Source organism: Anser brachyrhynchus (genome assembly GCF_964034855.1).
Source record: "Anser brachyrhynchus genome assembly, chromosome: 3".
Taxonomy (NCBI): domain Eukaryota; kingdom Metazoa; phylum Chordata; class Aves; order Anseriformes; family Anatidae; genus Anser; species Anser brachyrhynchus.
This window is the reverse complement of record NC_137696.1, coordinates 28,192,886-28,214,063: the sequence shown is the minus strand read 5'-3', so window position 1 is coordinate 28,214,063 and position 21,178 is coordinate 28,192,886. Positions and strand designations below refer to the sequence as shown.

The window sequence follows — 21,178 nt, the reverse complement described above, 5'->3', positions numbered from 1 at the left end:
TAAGGCTAACAAGCAGTCAGCATATAAAGGGTGGGCTTACCTCCAGAAGTGATAAAAAAGCAGAGGAACATTTAACCCCAGTGTGAGCCATTCTTGGGCACATAAAAACATTATGCAGAAAAGGCTATGGATAGAGTATTCCGGCAACACCAGCTAAAAGGAACAGAAATAACAGATGTCAGTAAAACATCTTTGTGATTTTAGTCGTTAGTTTTGCGGAAGACAAACCATCTCTGCAAACCTCCAGCATGTCTGTCCCCAGACATACCTCAGTTGACAGACAGCGTAGCTAAGAGCAATAAGCATGAGACACAGTGACAGGCTTGTCCTGGTTCTAATCCTGACTGTACACCAGGGGCTTGTTGAGAGGCACGGGACAAATCTTTTGCTGTCTTACCGGGTGCTCCACATTTCTGTTTACAAAATATACATTATATTACTGCCTACCTCACAGAAGCATTGTGAGACTAAGTGAGAACATTTCTATAAAAGAGGTCTTAAAGATATAAGTTTTATTACTGATGCATTTGAAAAGAAAATAATTAACCCATTATTGAAGCTTCACATCTACATTGCAGGAGTATCCTTGGTAAAATAGAAGGCTACTTCTACCTTTCTGATGTGTTATATACACCTTAAAGATATCAAATCCATTACGAGGTTAGGGTTGTGAGCTAAAACACACTAAGACAGGAAACTCACTTCCTTGGTAAATCCATGGCTCCCCACAATACTTGTTTCAGACCAAGATGATTCTTTCTATTAAAAGAGAAAGTGAGTGGGCAGCTGGCAGAAACAGAAATTCATGTGATGTTGATTCAGAGTAGTTATTTCTAAAGGCATCTTACTTTTTTCACTCTTTTCCCCTTTCTTAGCTGGCTTTCTTCTATAGTTTTCTTCCAATGCCTTTTCTCAGAAACCTGTTCTTTTATGTCTTTGTTCAAGTCATGAAAGAGACTAACTTCCAGCATTATATATTTCTCAAAGCCAGACAATCCCATACACAGTTCTTCTGCATCCCTTGATGTGTCTTGAAGCCACATCAGCCAAAGTTACACCACAAAAAGCATTTGAAAGACTTCTTTTGATGTCAATGCATTTTTGTCTGTCAAATGGGTAAAGTAAGCCCTGCTACTAAAAACAACGAAAAGCCCGCTCTACAGCTAGTCCCAGCTCCTACCTACTCCTGTACAGCTGTGCTGCAATGAATTCAATAGTTTTATGACTTCTTCTACCTCACATGGAACAAAATTTTTTCACTTTCATTTACCTTCACTGCTTGAAGTAGTTAACACATTTGGATATCTCTATGTCTATGTCTATGCCTTCCACTTAAGCATTCTCAAAAGCTCATCTTATGGGCATGACAAATCGTGATACAATTACATAGTGTAGATTCCAGATGGCGGTTATTTATCACTGCTGCATTTTTTTTTTCATTTTCAGAATGTGATTTACAACATGACTATAACCTTTACCAAGACAATGATTCATCCTTGCCACAAATTGCAGATAAGAAAGGTCTTAATGTTGGATGTCTACCCACTAAGCATCACAGCACCTAAGAGCCTGTTACCTTCGTTATCACACACTTGATTTCTGATTCCAGTACAGCCCACAAACGTAGCAAAAACACAACGCTGGTGTTTGATCAGGGGACTGGCTGGTAATAACAGGGAAGGAAACCCATGGTGGAAATTTATGAGGAGCTTAAAAAACAATGCAAAACAAAACAAAAATTCAGCTGTGAAGCTAGAAAGGAAAGACAGGAAGCAGTGGAGAACAGACTCACTTTCCAGTAACAGTTTCCAGTGTCTATTAAATCTACCTGTACTTTTGACAGAATAACAAATTGGTCATTTTGTCACCCTTGTCTTGGAGTGATATTTTTGCGTGGACATAAATAAATACAGGATCAATGCTGATCACAGTTTCTGAAGAGAAATCATGGAAAAAAACAATCAAACACCAGCCTGCAAGCCAATTATAGTTTATATTCAAGTGATTTAGCCAAGAGACTAAATCTAAAAGTGAGAGAAAGTGAAAGCATAAAGCTTATAAAGACACTAACAGCAAGGCTTGTGAGGAATAGTAAACTGAATAGATGAATAACTACAAAATCAAAAAACACCCAAACCAACAGTGCCTCAGTTCTTGGCTGGAAGGATTATCCTGCAGTTTGACTCAAATGTCCTCTGAAACCAATGGAAACTTTCAGTGAACTTTAGCAAAAACAAGATTTGGCTCCTGGAGGGAAGGAAGTTGGTTTAGAAATAAGCAACAGTCAATCCTTATCATTTCTGCCGAGGTGGTCCATTACAATAGAAATTTATGTGATATGCAGAGCCGTGCAACAGGAATCAAGATTTTTTTATTCATTTCTGGGACAGCATATGAAATTGTCAGATGGTAAATATGTTAGGATATAAACAGTATGATTCTATTTTGAACCAGGAACACTCTGATTCAGATAACAAACTTCTTTCTGACACAGGTCAAGATAAAGTCTGCAGACAGCTACAGAATACAGAGTTGGAGGGGAAACTGGCAAAGAAGCCCAGTTCTCTAAAGCTGCAATTTGGTCACCTTGAGCCCCAAGCTAATGAATGGCTTTACAAATTACAAATTTACAATTACAAATTTATCACTAGAAATTCTGCTGGCTGACATTTACCTGTGGGAAAGCATGGAAAAGCCTGAAAAGGCAGTCAGTTTCCAGACCAAAATTCTGCTACTCACAAACACCTTTCACTATAATGTAAGCAAGGAAAAAAAACTACTATACATTTCTATGTATGCTCTGATGTGTATAATTAAGTAAATATTTATATCAGGAAACATTAAAAATCCTTATTCATAATCCATAATTTGCATTTCAAATGTAAAGTCTTAGGTAGATACCATATCATTATCATCCCACCATTAATTGGGGATAAATGTTTTCTCCCTTAATGCTTTCCGGAATTCTGGTGTTCTTCATCCAGCACAATCCTATGATGTGCAATTGAATTAAGAACCATATGGCATATTTGAGGAAAATGGTCTGAAAAAAAACCTGCCATTTAAGGGGAGATGTTTGTAGGAGATGAATGCTTTCTCCAGCCTCAGTTACCTTCAAAACTAAGTTAAAGGCAGTCATATCAAATACAAGCAAACTTTACTGAGTAACTACCAGCATGCCAGTGGTCTTGTTGCCCCTACAGGCAGGACTCAGCCTTGCCAGCCATGCTTCAGGGATTGTCTGGCTTGATTTAGTCATGATTTTTCTTTCCTTCATTTTACTTAGAAGTGTTGGGGAAATGCTTTAATCTACAAGTGCTCTAGTGCTGTAAATCAGCAGCCTTGGCACTAGTTCTGCTTAAAGGATCTTTTCAACGGGTAGTGGTACAGTTCTGGTCTTCTTCCTTCTTGCATTGTAATAGAAATGATAAAATTGGGACAATAAATGAAAGCAAAGTTAATTCACACTGTGAATTGTGGAGAAGTATATTATTATTCACTCGCTTCACTAGTAAATTTCGATTTGCAGCTCTGGAAGAAGGAGGGGTGGGAGCTGCCCAAGTATCCGTAACTAACACCTGCTTGTGTTAGAGGTTAACTGCCAAGTTGCCGTAAAATATCTGCAATTTATAATGTTTATTAAAGGAGAATGAGGCTCTGGGTTCCTATTTTAGATGTGATTATCTACAGAAATTCTTTATTTTGTGTACCTAGTACTAATAATTAAGCTACAAGCTTTATCAGACATGTACTTTCTTACTAGATTTACCAAGATGATCCAGGGACTGGAGCACCTCTCCTGTGAGGAGAGGCTGAGAAAGCTGGGACTGTTCAGCCTGGAGAAGAGGAGACTCAGGGGGGAACTTACCTATGTGTGTAAATACCTGGAGGAAGGGTGCAAAGAAGATGGAGCAAGGCTCTTTTCTGTGGTGCCAGGAATGCCAGGACAAGAGCGAATTGGCACAAACTGGAACACAAGAGGTTCCGTCTAAACATCAGGAAGCACTTCTCTACTGTGCAAGTGACAGAGCACTGGCACAGGTTGCTCAGAGAGGCTGTGAGCAATGTTCAAAAGCTGTCTGGACATAGTCCTTGGCAGCCTGCTCTAGGTGTTCCTGCTAGTGCAGGGTGGGGTGGACCAGATGACCTCCAGAGGTCCCTTCTAACCTAAACCATTCTGTGATTCTGTGATTAAAATTCAATATATCCTCATACACAGTAGTACACACATACGTGCACATGTAGGTAGTTTCTAATTCCAAAGAAAATAAGTCAGGCTTTGCTGTGTGTAGACACCAAGGTTTGGCTGAACTAAAGCATGGGAAAATGAAAGCTGAAGCTAACACCTCTCGGCAGCTGCTTTGTGTTTATCGGACTACAACGTCATCTGAAGATCTCAACTGCATAAGAACATCTCTCAGGAAGCTCGGTCCAAAATCATTTTGTTCAGTTTCCTATTCCCTGAATATATTCTGTTGTTCTTCTACAAAAAAACAATCACATCTTTTCCTGTAAGTACTCTTTCTCCTTATTCTGTTTATTACATATGACTACCTTCTTCCCAAATGCAATTTGCTCTTACAGAACACTATATATCATTTTCTCATGGAATGACTCCTACAGCTTGGCTCACCAGTGAATACGGCACATAAAATACCTCTCAGAAACCAAAACTGGGAAGATATAGCAGCATGAATAGTAATCAGTGCCCTTCACCAGTGCAATTACATTCTCACACTACATAAATTGTAACAAGTGAATCAAACTGCTTTCTCAGTCACTGTTAAGTAACTAAAACATCAAGAACTCATACTCCTGTCAAGCATTTTGTTTAGGTCCAATACCCCTGAATGCAAAACAATAATAACAATTCTCACAGAATTACATTTTTTTTCTCCAAGAACTCTCCATCTATGTAGCCTAGCCTCCATCCTGTGTCCATACATGTACCATTGTACCCATAGATTGGCAACCATTAGACAAAGTAATGCTGCCTTATCACAGTAGTTAGTGCTGCTGCAACCTGCTTCTGCCCAAAGATGCAGCTTCTACAGCTTGTCTCTAGGGTCGTCAGCCTATCATCTTTATCATCAATCTGTTCACTGGAACAAGTTTCCCAGAGAAGCTGTGGATGCCCCCTCTCTGGAAATGTTTAAGGCCAGGTTGGATGAGGCTTTGAGAAACTTTGTCTAGTGGGAGGTGTCCCTGCCCATAGCAGGGGGGTTGGAACTAGAGGATCCTGAAGGGTTCCTTCCTAGTCAAATCATCCTATGAAGTGGATGAAAGAAAAAGCTTTTCCACTGCGGGGCATGAAGAGCATCAAGGAGTACCAGTCAGTAAGGCAGATCTGCTGTGATCTTAGATGTGATATCTTCACAAACTTTTTTTTTTTTTAAAGTTAATTCAGAACCTGTAACAGAAGCTGGGTTAGCAATCCTGGATTGTGAATCTCAAATTTTGACAACACTGACATGGAACAGGGTAACAAATTCTTTCTTGCCCTAACTCACTCCTGTGTTTCAGATATAACCACAGAGTACAGTCCACAACTGGGTTATTCAAGAGCTCATTCCATCTTTACCTGTTCTCCTGAGACTGGTGAGAATAACAATTAGTACCACAGCTGCTCATTAGGATCTAGAAAACCAGCACCTCGTTTCACAGATAGGTCAATGAATGCAGAAATCTCAGTGATCATTAAAATGAAGCTCAGCCATCTGCATAGTACAGGAAGGGCCCTCAGGCTTTCTCCTTGGGATCTGCCTAAAATTGACAGTTTTGTAAATACTGAAAACTTGCTGTTCACTAAAAGGCTGTTTCCATATCTGGATTTTAAAGGCTGTCAATCTGAGGAAGTAGATTTGATACAGTGCAGAGCTGGTAAAGAAGATTCCTGCCCTGCTATCCTAACAGTTTTATTGGAAACTTCAGCATTTGAATGCAAGGTAGGACATTTAACTCCCACCTGAAACAGTTTCCATTCATATAACAGATAAGACGTAAAATAATTTCACTCTATTTTTAGCTCTTGTAGTGTGTGGTTTTTCTTTTGGTAATTGCAAGGAGGCTTTATAGGGTCTGAACCTGACTTGAGTACACAATGAACATTCTGCTAAACATAAATGAATTTTGATTTAACCCCAATTCCTTTAGTTTCATTAAAATGTAAGTATTTATTTTATTGCATACCAAATTAAAGAAAATATGGTCCATTAGGAAGTCAAATTTTGCCAGTATCTTCACCACAGCTCTGAGAGGCAGATACCCTCAGCAGCTGATAATTCTCTTTTAGGCGTACATTACAGACAACTGTTATTCATATACATTTTTGCTGCATCTTCAGTCTTATTCTACCGTTTCTTGTGATGTTCTGATACTGTAAGGGCATATGCTTACATATCCTCCAAAGCAGTACTGGAAAGAAGTTGAATTTTAATGGTTGTCTATTACAGGGTAATACTTTTTTACCACTTTGATGATTAACTAAACTTTTAAGATATGAAATTAACAGCAAAATACAGTTGGTTAATCTGAAGTAGTTTTATATGTAAATATTTTCTTGAGCAATAACGTTAAGAGTAAACATGCGTATGGATATATCCAAAGGATATATCAGTTTTCATCAGGCATTGCACTGGCAAATCTTACTTCCTCCCTGGAATAAAAAGGGACTAAAGGCCAAACTATGACTGAGGCTTGCAGTAGGCTTACAACTTTCCTTATCATCCAGTGCTGCTTTGAACACCTGTGCAGGCATAGCAGGATATAGCTTTTCATTATCCTCCATTGAGTGCACAGACATTCTTAGGTAATGATTACTAAAAATACAATTACTATGTTCTAACATTTGAAAAATGCTGAATTCAGGAACTTGTAAATTTGACTAGAAATAGTGCTGGCAAAATTCACATAATAAATGAATGACACAATGCATATAATAAATGAATGTCAGTAGTGAATGAATTGCCTGCCAGAAATACTATACTTCCTCTAAGTTCTTAAGTCCTATATATTTCCTTTCCCAAGTATCACTCTCTATTCTAGTCCTTTAAGATGTCATAAGTGGGATACTTCAACCGAGATTGCAGCAAGTAAGTTTATTCATCAAGCTAAAAGACAAAACACAAACATAAAGGAGCCATTCCTACCATGGTATTGCATGCTGACTAGTATTCATACAACAGGAAAAAAACAAAAACAACAAATAAAAACAAACAAACAAAAAAATAGGGGACAATTCTGTGCATGCTGCAAATTTATTGCAAGTTTCTGGGAAAATCATTTGTCCCTCGTATTTCAGGATGCAAACAAAACTCCACCCAGGCTTGCTGATACAAATGTGAATCTCTGTCAACATGTAAACTCCCTCCTCTTTTAGGCAAGCTGCAGAAAACAATTAAACCAACACAGAGCTAGTGAATGTGTGTGATATTTCAGTTCAAAGTATTTTATTTGCTTTTCCTATATCGCTACTTCCCCTGCCAAGCTGCATTATTCTTTCCTTTGCCTTTGGAACCTGAGAACAGCCCCACTGTTTAATAAACAGTAAATTTTAAGTTTATCTCATGCCTCTTCTAACAAGAGATGCTGTAGCAAAATTGTTTAAAAATAAATCATCCATAAGCCATGATTTCCATAAACTAAAATCTGTTTACTAATACATTTTTAGCTAACTTGAAATTTTGTTTAGTGTGTAAAAATTTACTCATTCCTAATGTAAAAATACCTTGTCAATGACTCTGAAGGCCAGAAGAAAGCTAACTTTAACATGTAACAGCAATGCAGCACTATCTTCCAAATAAGTACTGAGCACTGAAGTGCACACTTAGCAATTTTCCATCTCTTACACAGATTCTAATGTACTTAAAATATTCCTAGGTCACTTCAAACAAAAGAGATCTTAAGTGAACTTAGTTTTATGAAAGTCGCTGGACCGACAGTCCAAGTCCTCACTGACAGAATCTGCGCAGCATGGCAATCCTACATCCTAACCAATCTGCAGATCTAAATAATGCTTTAGAAGCAACAATAACCTTTATTCCAATGCCTGTGTGCAATCTCTAGAATTTCTTCTGAGGCAGTTTATGAGCTAATAAATAGTAAGCAACAAACATGAAGTCAAACCCTTCCTAAATCCAGAGATATTCACTTTCTGATATAAACCAAATCTGTTTTGAACCACTGGATTGCAGTTCAAGGAAGAGAGAGAGAGAGAGGGGAGATGAGGATGATAAAATAATTTTAAGAATACATAGTTTTTACTTAAATCACTTCATATACAGCAATGCCCGCTTGGATACAAGTACAAGCTTCTACATTGCACTGAGTCATAGGGAGACAAAGTATTGAGTATGTATCTGGTCAGTGCAAAATGTTTGCTACATACATAATTCTATATTCATTCTTCAGAAGTTACCCACGCTATCTCTTGATTAGGAGATTAGCTCCCAGTCACTCAGTAAGAAGGGTCTCCTGAAAGTTTTCATACTGCCTAGATAATTAGTCAAACTCAGCAGTTCCATTGTATTGATGTGGTAAGAAAAGAGAAAGCATTAGATACATCAAGAAATAAAATATGCATTCAGAAGACAGTAACAATGATGAAGTCCTTGGTCTCTAATGAAAGCAGACAAAGTTCATGTGCTCCATCACTGCAACAGTCACTGTTAATGGACAAAATGTCACGTGGTGCCATTTTTTGTTCCCTTTGTGATCTTTGTTACAGCAGCAATCATCAGAACTCTGGACACATGAGCCTCTTTGTCCTGTGAGGCAGCATACCAGTACTATTTCCACAGCCAAAATACCTTTTGACTAGACAAGTCTGTTTTCCTCTCAGATAACACATGCACATAGTCTTCAAAGACAAAATGCTCACTATTGGTTGGGAGGTGCTGAATATAATGCATAATGTATGCCACAAACCTGGTGTGTAGCTACCCTGCAGAGGCCGTGCAAGTATCTTTTGCTTAAACTGAGTTAATCCTCTAGTGTGGCTATACTAAAATGTTTTTGGTGATTTTTTTCCATCAAGTCTAACCAAATGAGGCATTAAAACATCTTTACTGAAGTTGTTAAAAAAAGAAAAAAAAAAAAAAAAAAGAATACATATATATATATAGTACTATGAAAGGCACAACTATTGCTGCTATTCCCCCCCAAATTTATTTTGTAACAAATTGGCCTATTGCTGTAGCCTCTCATAGATGGATTTGTTGTTTCAAATCCATGAAGGAAGTATGATTCCTTCTTACATACAGATGGTTACACACCACTTTAAAAATCCCATCAAATTTGCTGAATTTATTTATACAGCCTTACATTAAGCATTTTAATGAACCATGCAATAGGCTTACTGAAGTACCCTGCTAATAGCTATCAGCATGGTGACTGGCTAAAAGAATGTAACAGATCTATAAAACCCTAAATCCATGATGAAACAATCAATCAACATATGCAGAAATACACACTATAAATCTGAGACATTATCTCAGGCTTGTTAGTGACCACAAAGCAAAACAATGGAAGAAATGATTAATGTAATAACCAACAAATTTACCAAGAAGAACAGAATATGAACAGTCAATTGAAATCAGCTACCGTGACACCTGACACCCTTCCAAGGGCTACATCCACTACAGCTCCTGCATGCAAAGAATGTTATGAGCTACTGGTTGGTGAAGGTCTGGAACCTAACAAAGTTCAAGTACAAAAATTATTTCATATAACAATTGCTCTAGTGCACATTGGCCAATCTCCTTCGTCCAAACTATGCAGAAAGATGCCAGCTGAGTAAGGATAAACAAGAAAAGATAGGGCTACTTACTAAAAATGCTGACTTGCCATAATATTTATCTACATGTGAAGCAGAACCTCCATACTCAGAAAATTGTTTTCACTCATTAAGAAAATACTAAAACCAGATACAAATCTTGTTTCCTCTTAACTGCTCCAGACAACTCAAAGATTCACAGAACAATTTATTTTTATTTCTTCAAGATCTGAGTATGTGCATTCAATACTGACAAACAGGCATGACACAGACACAGCATCAAGTTTTGTCTTTTTTGACCTGCTCCAAGTACAGTTGAATCTATGTCAAGCTCAAGAATCTGATTACTTATGCCTCTGAGTTACTTTTATTTTCATACATATAAGTTATTTTGACTTTTTCTTTTAAACAGAATACTTACATATGAAAACATACCTAAATAAATTGTACACAGAGACTCAACTGTTTGGAATTATACATTATGCTCACTAAGTTTTACTTTTTACTTACTGTATCTCAGTCTGAATTGAATGCCTTCTGTAATTGCTCTTTAAGGTAACATTGGTTTGATAAATAACCAAAACCTGTAAATACAGTGAAAGATGATTTTGATATGTACTAGGGAGTATACTATGGAATATAAATTGAAAAAACAGATGCTGGTTGACAGCCAGCTGAACATGAGCCAGCAGTGGGCCCAGGAGGCCAAGAAGGCCAATGGCATCCAGGCCTGCATCAGAAATAGTGTGGTCAGCAGAACAATGGGAATGACCGTCCTCTTGTACGTGGTGCCGGTGAGACTGTACGTCAGTTACTGTGTTCAGTTTTGGGCCCCTCACTGCATGAAGGATATTGGTCTTTTTATGTATAGTATTGGTGAAGGATATAGGTCTTTTCCATCCTAAATGATTCTATAATTTTATTTTTGCAGAGCTGTAAAAAACAGAATTGCATCTGGTAAACACCACAACTACTGAGTACACGATACATTTCCACCACTAGTACCCTAGATCCGGCTCTACTGGAAATCATAGTGACAGAGGTACTAGAAGAGACCAAGCATTGGCAGTCATCAGCCTCCTGACTAAAATAGTAGAACTTGCTTCAAAAGGCATTAGGTGAAGAGATTTTTATTTTTAAACACCCAACTACTGATTTACATTCCACTCTTGTTGTTGCTCATGCTAGTAATGGAGTACTGAACAAGCTGTAAGTTTGGTTATTCAAAAGTTGTTCTTGCATATTTTTTCATCTGCCTATTTTTTTTTATTTATTTTTAGACAGTTCAAGTTCATCGGAAACATCTTTGAGATTAATATCAGCTTGTCTGTCATTAGATTTCTTGATGAATTTGCTCCCTTCCAATCATTCGTTCAGGATGTGTCCACCCCCCCCCCCCCAAATGAACTAACAAAGAAAAAAAAACACACCACCACAAAAATAAATATATATAAAAAAAATAAAGGACTGAGCTCTAATACAATATTTTCTTACACTTGCAATTTTACGGATTTCATGATTAACGTAACTAAAATGTTTCCACTACAGTAGGAAAATGAATGAGTCTTTTTTCTACCTCAGTTCCCTCTCAGGTTAGTGCCAGTTTTACTGTTCATAAATCACTTTTATTTTAGTTAATGGTGTTTAAAAAACAAATATTTGCTAATAGTTTGAGAAGGATCAACTACATTGTTCAACAGGGTTTGGCATGAGCAAAGTGAAGTCTGAAATACATTTGCTGGGAATGAAGCAAGTTTAAACTCCTTTGTAAGGATTTATCAGCTTAAGCCAAACATTACCGATGCTGTTGCATATAAGCATAACACTAACCAAAAGTCAATTAAATTTCCCCACAGGTAAAGCAATGCTATTACAATGGTCGATTAATGAAATAGCATTTTAAATATACAAAATTTCTAATTGTCTTTAGTGCTAGAATAAGTACTTCCACCAGAAATCAACCAGGTAGGTAGATCTCTTGAAATACACCTGCAATTACAAGTATATAAGACTGCTGTCTTCATTAATCAAATATGTTTACCTCACCAAAGTGTTTAATCACAAAAATCATGGCACAACATGTCACACCTCAATTATCACACTATTCAGAAGTGCTAATGAGCCCAGGAAGCCTGTACTGATGGCTGGACTTGATGATCTTGAAGTTTTTTCCAACCTAGATGATTCTATGATTCTGTGCTGTTCACTGTACTGCTTCCATTAAGCCAAGACAGCTCATTCACAACTAGTTTGCATATCTCTGCAAAGCATTGTAGTGCATCATGTAATCACATCCTTAGAGAAACAAAAGCAATTCAGCAAATTCAGCAAAAAAGATAGCACAGAGTCCACAGCATTGACCAATACTAACTTCATTCACATGGGACATATGCAACACTTGTATGACACACCAATGTCTACACAATCAAATATTCTACAACTTACAGCACATGCACATGAAGACTAATATATACTCTAAAGATATATCACTGTACGAAATGAGCTATCTCTATCCTCCTCGTGTGGTGCTGGCTTCAGAAAACAAGTCCTTCCTGTCATTTACTTCAGAACAGACGAGACTTAGCCATGGCTATACAAGGTTCATGGCTTCTTTATATATAAAATCAATCATTCTCCAATGACCAGAAGACTTACACTGATCTAATTCTCATTCTGTAGCACCATAAAAACATGGACCTGTTTGTACATGCACGTATATATGCCAGCACTATATTATATATATATATATGCTTCACGTGCTCCCTAAATTGTTTCCATGACATGGAAATATTTTCCTCAAACCAAAAGTCTGTAAGCACCTACCTGCTGAGAGATTACATCCTCCATTCCATTTTGGAAAACTTAACTAAATTATACTGTATCTGGTAACATACCAAGTACCTGGTCACAGTTTGTTAATAATCTTCTCTGAGTATTTTGGAGATAAAATGAAAAATCCATCCTTAAACTCATTAGTATCGTTTGTATGGCATATTGTACCCCTATTTAGTAATTCCCATGAGCCCCTTCTAAAACCAGGCTGTAATGGAAACTGAACATATTTTTATAATCTACTTATAGCCTCTTTTTTTTAGATTTACCACAGATCTTCATCATTAAGTTATAATGTCATAAATAGCAATATAACACTATTTTCAAAGCCATTTAAAAGAATTATCTTACTTTATGACAGGGGCAAAAAGATATGCTGCTTTTTCATAGAAGGAGAAACAAACCTAAAGACACAATTTTATAATGAGGGATATATTTAGTGCTTGCAGATAGCATCTTAACTGCTGTCTTCCTGTATCTATACACCGTTTTTGCCAGCATTTATCCCCAACAGTGAATACTTTATGCTCTATAGTCTAAAGCTATTTTTAGTGACTGTCAGTTTTAAAGACTACAAATCTCTGTAGTTATTCCACCACCTTCTTCTTGCATATCATCTCTCAGTTAAAACAAATGTGTCCCCAAAGAACTTTGAAGACACTGAATTAACAAACTATTTACGAGAACCAGAAGCAAGCCAATCCCTTTTGAATACAGAATCTGTAATTAGCCAAAACGCTCCATTTTGCTGTTGACAAGAAGGCTGAGGCTCAATAATAATTAAATACTGATGAAGGCAAGGCACTCTCATGGGCTCACATATATTAATACATTACCACTCACCAGTTGCTTTATGTCAGATACACTGTGACACAGCTTGAAATTGGCTGGCTGCCAATCTGACAAAATGGAAAGCTATTGGTGATAAGTGTATTTTCTATTATTTTCACATCCCTAGTGCCTTAACCATGCTAAGTTCCCAAATGTGGCTTCTAAGAGTCACATGCTCATAATGGTGCCAAATAGATCTGTCTCAAGTTCTGACTGATCTCAGTCATTTCATACGTTCTGAGTGTGGTTACAACTAGATCTTTGGATCATCCTAAGTGAATAATTCCTAGCACTGGTTTTCCCAAAACTTCTAAGGATGGGGCCTTCAGCTTATTAAAAAACATATCTGAATTTAGTTCTTAGCTTGATTAGGATGCAATCAGCAGTCCACACTTCAGTGATGACCTTTGTTAAGCAAAAATGCTGAATTATTTAGGTAGCTCCATTACTATTCTGGTGAAGGCAATTTATAGAAACTTGAATATATAAAGAGAAATATATTGGAACTATGACTATTTGGACTTCATTGGTACAGAATCAGGAGAACAATGAGTGTTTATGAAAGCCTTCTTTCAAGCTACAGAGGAAAGATGTAACCTGACCATATCAATCCTACAATTTATCAGCTCCTTCAACTCTCTCAGAAACTGAGGCACTCATCATCTCTGGTCAAATTAAAATAAATGGTGTATCAACTTTTCAATTCAGCCAAATAAAAAACTTAATTATTAAAAATGTAGTTAATAAAATATTTAATTTATCAAATAGCAAGCCCCTGTTAAAAAAAAAAAAAAAAGATATTTCTAAAGCCTGTATTACAACACTATGATCAAATGATAGGGCTATAAGCACCTCAAGCTGCAACTGCAAAATGATTCACCGCCATCCAAAAGCACGTTCCAAAACTAATGGGAAGATGTTCTCAGGATTCAGTTCTTATCTAGGAATCCTCTATTATGTTAACTTTTTATAATTTGTCTTACTCTATTCTGACAAGGTCATCATGACTTCTACTTCTGCAGTAGAACGGAACCTTTCAATAGAGAATGAGGATTATTCAAAGAGAAAATGAATGCAGATAACCACTCATTGGCTTTAATTCTCATGCAGTTCACAAATCCTGGACTAGTTTACACTCACCTTTCGCAGAAGGAAGCAAATACGCTCAATATTTCTCAGTCGCTCTCTCTGTCAAGAAAAAGTGGGGAGAAAGGTGGGAGATTAGGTAGTGTTATAAATTAAAGACAATGTATTACAAGTACAAGGGGTCAAAATCATATTTTTTGGTTGCAGGGAAGCAACATGTTATTAATCTCAACCAACAATATTCACTTCTAATGTACTGCTTGCAAGTCAAAGGATCTACTCATTTCTAAGTTCCAATGTTATTTTTTCATCTGTTACTGGGAATAACAGTGTAAAAAGGAGGTTCATGTCTATGTTAGCCTTGAGTCAGAGGCTCCAACTTTTTTTTAAAGTCAACATTTGTGGCTGGAGCCAATCTACAACACAGAGACTCGGCCTTGCATTTTCACGTATCCAACCTCTAGCTTTAAGATAAGTCTGAATGAAAAAAAATAACTGAAAAGCTGGTATAGCTGCACTTCCACTACCACTAATAGTGGGTCTGAGCAACGTGTGATATTACAATTTAACCCATTAGTGAATAATATCCATAATGTCCTAGAAATATCACTTTAAACAACAGATACATTCATAAATGCTAAAAGTAACTGTAATTAAGCACTTTGACTCAAAAGACGCTCTAAGCTTGATCCACAGAAAGAAAACAAGTCAAAGTCAGGTCTCCTTTAAATGGTTTATAATGAGAAATTCACTAGTAAAATCAGATTTCACTCTGTGTAACTGGTGTTAATCATAAGGGTATGTAGAAGGACAGTGTCCAATCCTTTAAGGGTCAAGGGCCCTTTTCCAAGGCAACAAGATAGTAAGGAAGGGAGGAAATTGTGGGAACCAAGTTCAGTCAGTCACACTAATTTATGAGAGCATGTGAAAATGTAGGAATGTTTATTCCAGCAGGGTTATCTGATGGAGGACTTCTAAGGTGGGAGATAATTACAAGAAACAGAACACTAATTGGTAGGCTAAAAAGCCACTTCCAGGAAGGATGAACCTTGCAGCTGATAAGATTGTGAACAAAGGGACCCTGGACTGGGAGGGTACAGAAACTGCAGAACTCTGTAAACCCATGTGAGGTGTGCAGGGGGAAAGGGGAGCAGGAGGAACAACAAGGGGGAAATAGGCAGTAAAGGGTATAAAAGGGCAAGTCACCTGTAAAACGGGGCTGGTCATTACACTTGTCTGACTGAGCCCTGTGCCTTAATGGAATGTGCCCATGAATGACCATGCATAGGGAAAGAGGAAAAGATACTTGGCCACAGATATAAGAAATACCTGATCATTATAAAAGTCTTCCTTTTATATCACTATAACAGGCAAAACCAAGTTTACTGTGCACAATAAATAAATAAATAAATAAATAAATAAATAAGTAAAAAATCTGAGATCATTGCTTAAATTATCACAGGAGGTTTCATACAAGATAGATAAAACATTGCAACTGATCACAGAATACCTTGTTGTGTTTTACTGGAAATGTCAGGATTAACTTTATGATTACCCACTAACATGATTAAAACAGGGATTATAAGCATTAACTTTCTCATTCTGGAGACCAGTTCCATTACCATTCTAAACTAAAAGGAAATTATCTCCATGAAGCATCTTACAAATTTTAGGAAAAGAATAAATGACTGGAATCTGGTACATATAAATACACAATTCTTGTGTGCAGTTCTCAAGATGGGAAGTAAAACCAAATAAAGTGAATTTAAAACCAGATTACTTCCATTGAAGTCCCCTATAGGATTTCATGGACATAATTTCTTTCTTTAGCTCTTTTTTTTTTTTTTTGCTTTTGTTTTAGTAAACAGTAAACAAGTCATCATCTTTGAAAATTTATGTAAAGACTACACTTCAAATCAGTGGTCTAAATGGTACCATAAATATTCTGCTGAGTTACGAAAGAAGGTTAAATGGCAACTACTGAATATGGTATCATGTCATTTGTTGTTAACTCAATAGCTCAATACATTTAATCTCTACAAATTCAGCACCTCTTGAAAGCATTATAATTCGCATTGAGATGATGGGGCCAAGATGTGCTCTCAGTTATGGTGGTACAAATCTGATGCGTGTTTAACTGTGGTTAGCTAAATCACTCTAGATTACAGCTTTCACTGAAATAAGAATTTTCATATGCTTAAATCTGGGTTGCATTTTGGTTCACTAGGTAAAACTGAGCTTACAGTCATATGGTGATATTTCACCTTTCCCATAGCAGATGCAACAAAGTGTGTTATTTACTGTTCAAGCACAGGAAAATTTAGGGCCCTGATAGGGTACAGGGAGATCTAGGATCTAGGAATGCACCTCTTATCAAATCCCTTCAAAGCTTTTGACTGGTCAATATGGACAGTATTGGAGAAGAACATTAACCCATACTTGAAAGCAGAGAAAGCAAATGATTTTAAAAAGGAAAAGTGGTGCCACAGAATCAAAAAAAAAAAAAAAAAAGCTTTAGCATCACATTATATATCCTTCAATTTTTGAACTTCCAAATATTTTTTTTTCTGCCTTCGTCAGCAAAAAGGAAAGCTATTAGCATAAAAAGCATCTGTTTTCCTAAAACTAGCCCAATAAATCAATTTTCCAAACTACAACTGTCTTAACAACAGGCTTTACATTCCCTTCCACACTCACACTTTCACTGATAGCTCAGTGCACCTACCCATCTTTAGTAGCTGTTGCTTAGCACATCATTGGTTGTACTTACTGCATGGACTGGGTTGCATTGATCTATAGGGCTTTTGAAGTCTGTCCGTAGCTCATCAAAGGCAATTATCTGAAAAACAAATTTTTCAAACATTGTAATGAATGTTAATACAAATGCTAGAGTCTAGTTAGATGTGTTGCCTCCCTTCCTTCCATTCCCTGAGAAAATTAGGGAACCTAACTTCCTAATACACTCCTTTCAGAAACAGTTAAAACAAAACATGGGATACTTCTAAATATGAAACCTGGAATCCGTTAATCCTTCTGTCTTTCTGTAAAACCACATCTGTAGCCCTTTCAGCATTGTTGTTTTCCAAGTTTCTTCCTTCCCATCAGCTGGAATTCTTTCTCGAACTTTCAGAGGATGTAAAACTATTTCACAAATACATCTCCAGGCTTGATGGAAATCGTCACTAGCTGCCTAATACACAGAGATGCATCAGATGCACTGCTCCAGGTTTAATGCATGCACAACAGATTCTTTTTTAAAAGTTATTAAACCTACTTCAGATATTAATTCAGAATTAAGCTGCTATTTGTTTTCAAGTGTACTCCTCAAAAGGTAAATTACTCTAGAGCAAAACATGCCTTTCCTAAATTCCAGTGGGTCTTAGAACATTTGCCTCAGATATCATTAACGGAGACAGATCTTTTGCTCAGGTCCTTTAGTTTCATTCATCAGCTGATGGATTTAGATACACTGGTAATTACTGCCTGCTTTTAAAGCACAGCAGATAAAATTGCCCATAAAAATAATAAAGTTTGATGATGTTTTCTTGGAAATAAAACAGCCGTAATAGCTCTCAGCATATTTCATTCAAAGATCTCAAAGCATGTTCTTAACTTCATTTTATGTTTGTATTCTAGCAATACCTTTGATTCTGATGGCTTCACTCAAGGAATGAAAGCTCATTGTGATAGGGACCACATAAACACACAATGAAAGTGATTCCTCATCAGACAATTTACAACCCAGGAAAGTATATGTACCCAATAAAAATATGAGGGGAGCACAAGGTAGTAGTCGGGTAATTAGTATATGAGTGCAACAGCCATTCTGTGACGTATTACAGCATACCTGCTGCCTCGCTGTTCAAACAATAACCAAGTCGGTATCAACACAGACCTGCTGTATAGTTAAAACACATTCATTTTACAGGTATGAAATGCATACAAAACAGGAAGTCTAAAAATGATTCAGCTAATAATCTGCTGAGAGATTTGAGGATAAAACCTAGAGCTTCAATCCACAAATGTAACCACTATTCTGCATCGCACTCTAGTGCTGCATTCATCATGCTGAAGCACATTTAAAATCAAGAGTGTGGCATTTTCTAAGAGCACACTACAAAATTCAATTTATTCAACCATGACAAGTCAAAGTGCCAGAATAAACCAATGGAACTATAAAGACATGATTAGAAGTGAAGTGTTTCTCCCCATGGATGCAGTATCTCCACAAGTTAGGGATTAGGTCTGCAATGAGCTGTTTAGACAAAGGTGAAAGAGCAAATAACAGATTGTGAGAGGGTTACAGTACAACTGTGAGGGATAAGGTCGGGAATAAGGGAATAAGGAATGGGTCAATTGTTAAGAGGGTAAAGACCATGCAAGTCAAACACATGGTTGTGTTCATAATTGGATATCAATGTCAGCACTGGCTGCATCAATATAAAGGAAGAAGGATGTTCTTGTAACAGGTAAGAGAGCTGACTCTGTTCACTGATTTACCTTGGGATCCTGCGCATCTCCCTTAAATTCTCTTTGTCTAACTGCACCAGTACTTACAGATGTGGCTTAAAGATAGAAAACTGTTAGGAGCTTTGAGTGACAACTTTTTTTTAATAATGTACAATAATAGCAGGTGTTACAAACAGAGAAACGAGCTGAAATTTCCTTGAAATAAAAATAATAATAAAAAAATGAGTGAATTTGATGTGCTATTCCTTTTGGTAGTCAGTAACAGCAATAAGGAGTTTGAGACAATAATGAAACAACAGCCAGTACGGAGCCAGCTCATGACATAGTGAAGACTGGTATGAGACAATAACTTGGAGAACTGGAAATTTTGGAATCATGAGAAGGACCCTATTCCACGGGAAGACCAGGAAAGCCTTTAAAGATTCACCGAACAAAAACGTTTGAGGATAACACTGGAACACATTTAGATGGAGAAGAATTAGGTCACCTTGAAAAACTGAACCATTAAGGTAGGGCTCTGTTGAGCCAGCTAATGCAGCTAAGAGAAGCCTTGGAGAAATCCTAAACAACAGTTTCGAAAAGAGATTAGCCTCAAATATACTACACATTTAGATTTCCTCCTCTCTCTCTTTCCCCATCCTTCTCTCCCCCAGCATCCCCAGCTCTGTAGACAAAAATAACCTACTCTTTATTTCATAGAATATCTTGAGTTGGAAGGGACCCACAAAGATCATCAAGTCCAAATTCTGGCTCCACACAGGACCACCCAAATATCAGACAATATGTCTGAGAGCATTGTCCAAACGCTTCTTGAATTCTGTCAGGCTCAGTGCCATGACTGCTTCCCTGGGGAGCCTGTTCCAGTGCCCAACCACCCTCTCAGTGAAGAACTTTTTCCTAACATCCAGCCTCAATCTCCCCTGTTGCAGCTTCATGCCCTTATTTGCTACCAAGCAGTTAATTTTGTGTTGTGTTTGTGTTGTTTGTTGTTGATGGCATAATATCTAGGTGCACTGAAATGAATCTGAAACAATTAAGCACATTGTTTTCATGGAAACAGCGGGTCTAAATACAATAGTCTCACAGGCATCCTCTTGGGATGACTACCAGTTACAACAATTTTAAGATAGATTTCTGTTACACTGCAAGAAATAGACTGAGGACTTGTATCAAACACACAGGATGGGAGGAAAGTTTCTTCAGCAAAAGTTTCAGCATCTCTCTGGAAGGAGGTGACAGAAATAAATCCTCACAAACTCTTAATATTTCATCTCCATAAAGGTTCCATAATAGCTTGCATTTTGTTAAATCCAAAGGACTGGAAATCCAGTGCTTACATGAAGATATCTCCTTCCATTCATGAGAAAGTGAATTTCTGTTTCTCAGTAGCAGTGAAAAGCTTGGACGTGTAATATTATGAAGGCTCCAACTAGAATGAATATAAAGAAACTCCCCAATTTTTTTGTTGGTGGTGGTTGGTTGGGTTTTTCAATTTCCCTCTTGTGCTGGAATTCTAAAAGTGGAGATAAGACATGATGGAAACAAAGCTGTAGAGTATTAAGATTGGTGGTTGCTCACCGTACAGTACTGAGCAACAACTGAGCAAAAAACAGTATTGTATTAATGCAGATAAGGGTGGGCTGTGCTGCTGAGTGCTTTACATAATCTGTGAGGAAACATCTTCCTCTTTCAATTATAACTAACCTTGTGTAGCAGTTTAATGCTCTAGGGAATTGTGTGGCTGGAGTTGCCATTTTTTCTTACAGAGAAAAACAAAAACAAAAAGTATACTATTAAGTATTTCACAGTGCTTTCACAGGAAGTGCAGACTTCTGGCCATACTCCAAAGAAACAATCTGCTGTCCGCTTACATTTCCTCTGGATACAGTATAGCTACCTGCTTCCCATACATCAGCCCATCAGAGATGCTGAATGCTCTGGAACAGCATTCAAGTGTGTTCAAGGTCCATTTCACTCCAGAAAACGTCACTCATCGGTATCTTTACAGAACAGTTCATTCCAAGGCAAACAATGTAAGAGGTCCCAGTCAGGGACAGCCAATCATTAAGCCTTTGTAAATAAATGCATTTTATAAACCATTCAGCATCTTTTTGTTATCCAAACTAATTTGATCCAGTGTGGCAATAAAGACTGCAAAACATACATACATGTGGACATCAGTGACCC

The 21,178-nt window shown here is 37.2% G+C and overlaps 1 protein-coding gene across 6 annotated transcripts in view; it reads right to left on the bottom strand.

Moving 5' to 3' along the window:
• Window positions 1–21,178, bottom strand: part of CNIH3 (cornichon family AMPA receptor auxiliary protein 3) — a 47,695-nt gene that overhangs the window by 5,627 nt on the left and 20,890 nt on the right. For 4 of the 6 annotated variants that reach the window (XR_013948924.1, XR_013948925.1, XM_080586408.1 and 1 more), the window contains exons 2-5: window positions 17,292–17,360; window positions 14,576–14,623; window positions 703–759; window positions 41–153 (exon numbers count right to left, since the gene is read on the bottom strand). Coding sequence is in view for 4 of the 6 variants with exons in the window: in XM_080586408.1 (XP_080442534.1) it covers window positions 41–153; window positions 703–759; window positions 14,576–14,623; window positions 17,292–17,360 (287 nt within the window). In the remaining 2 variants the exon portion in view is untranslated. Of the gene's footprint in view, window positions 1–40; window positions 154–702; window positions 760–14,575; window positions 14,624–17,291; window positions 17,361–20,328; window positions 20,637–21,178 lie in introns of those variants that run through there. The other 2 variants (XM_080586407.1, XM_080586406.1) reach the window with 2 other exon arrangements.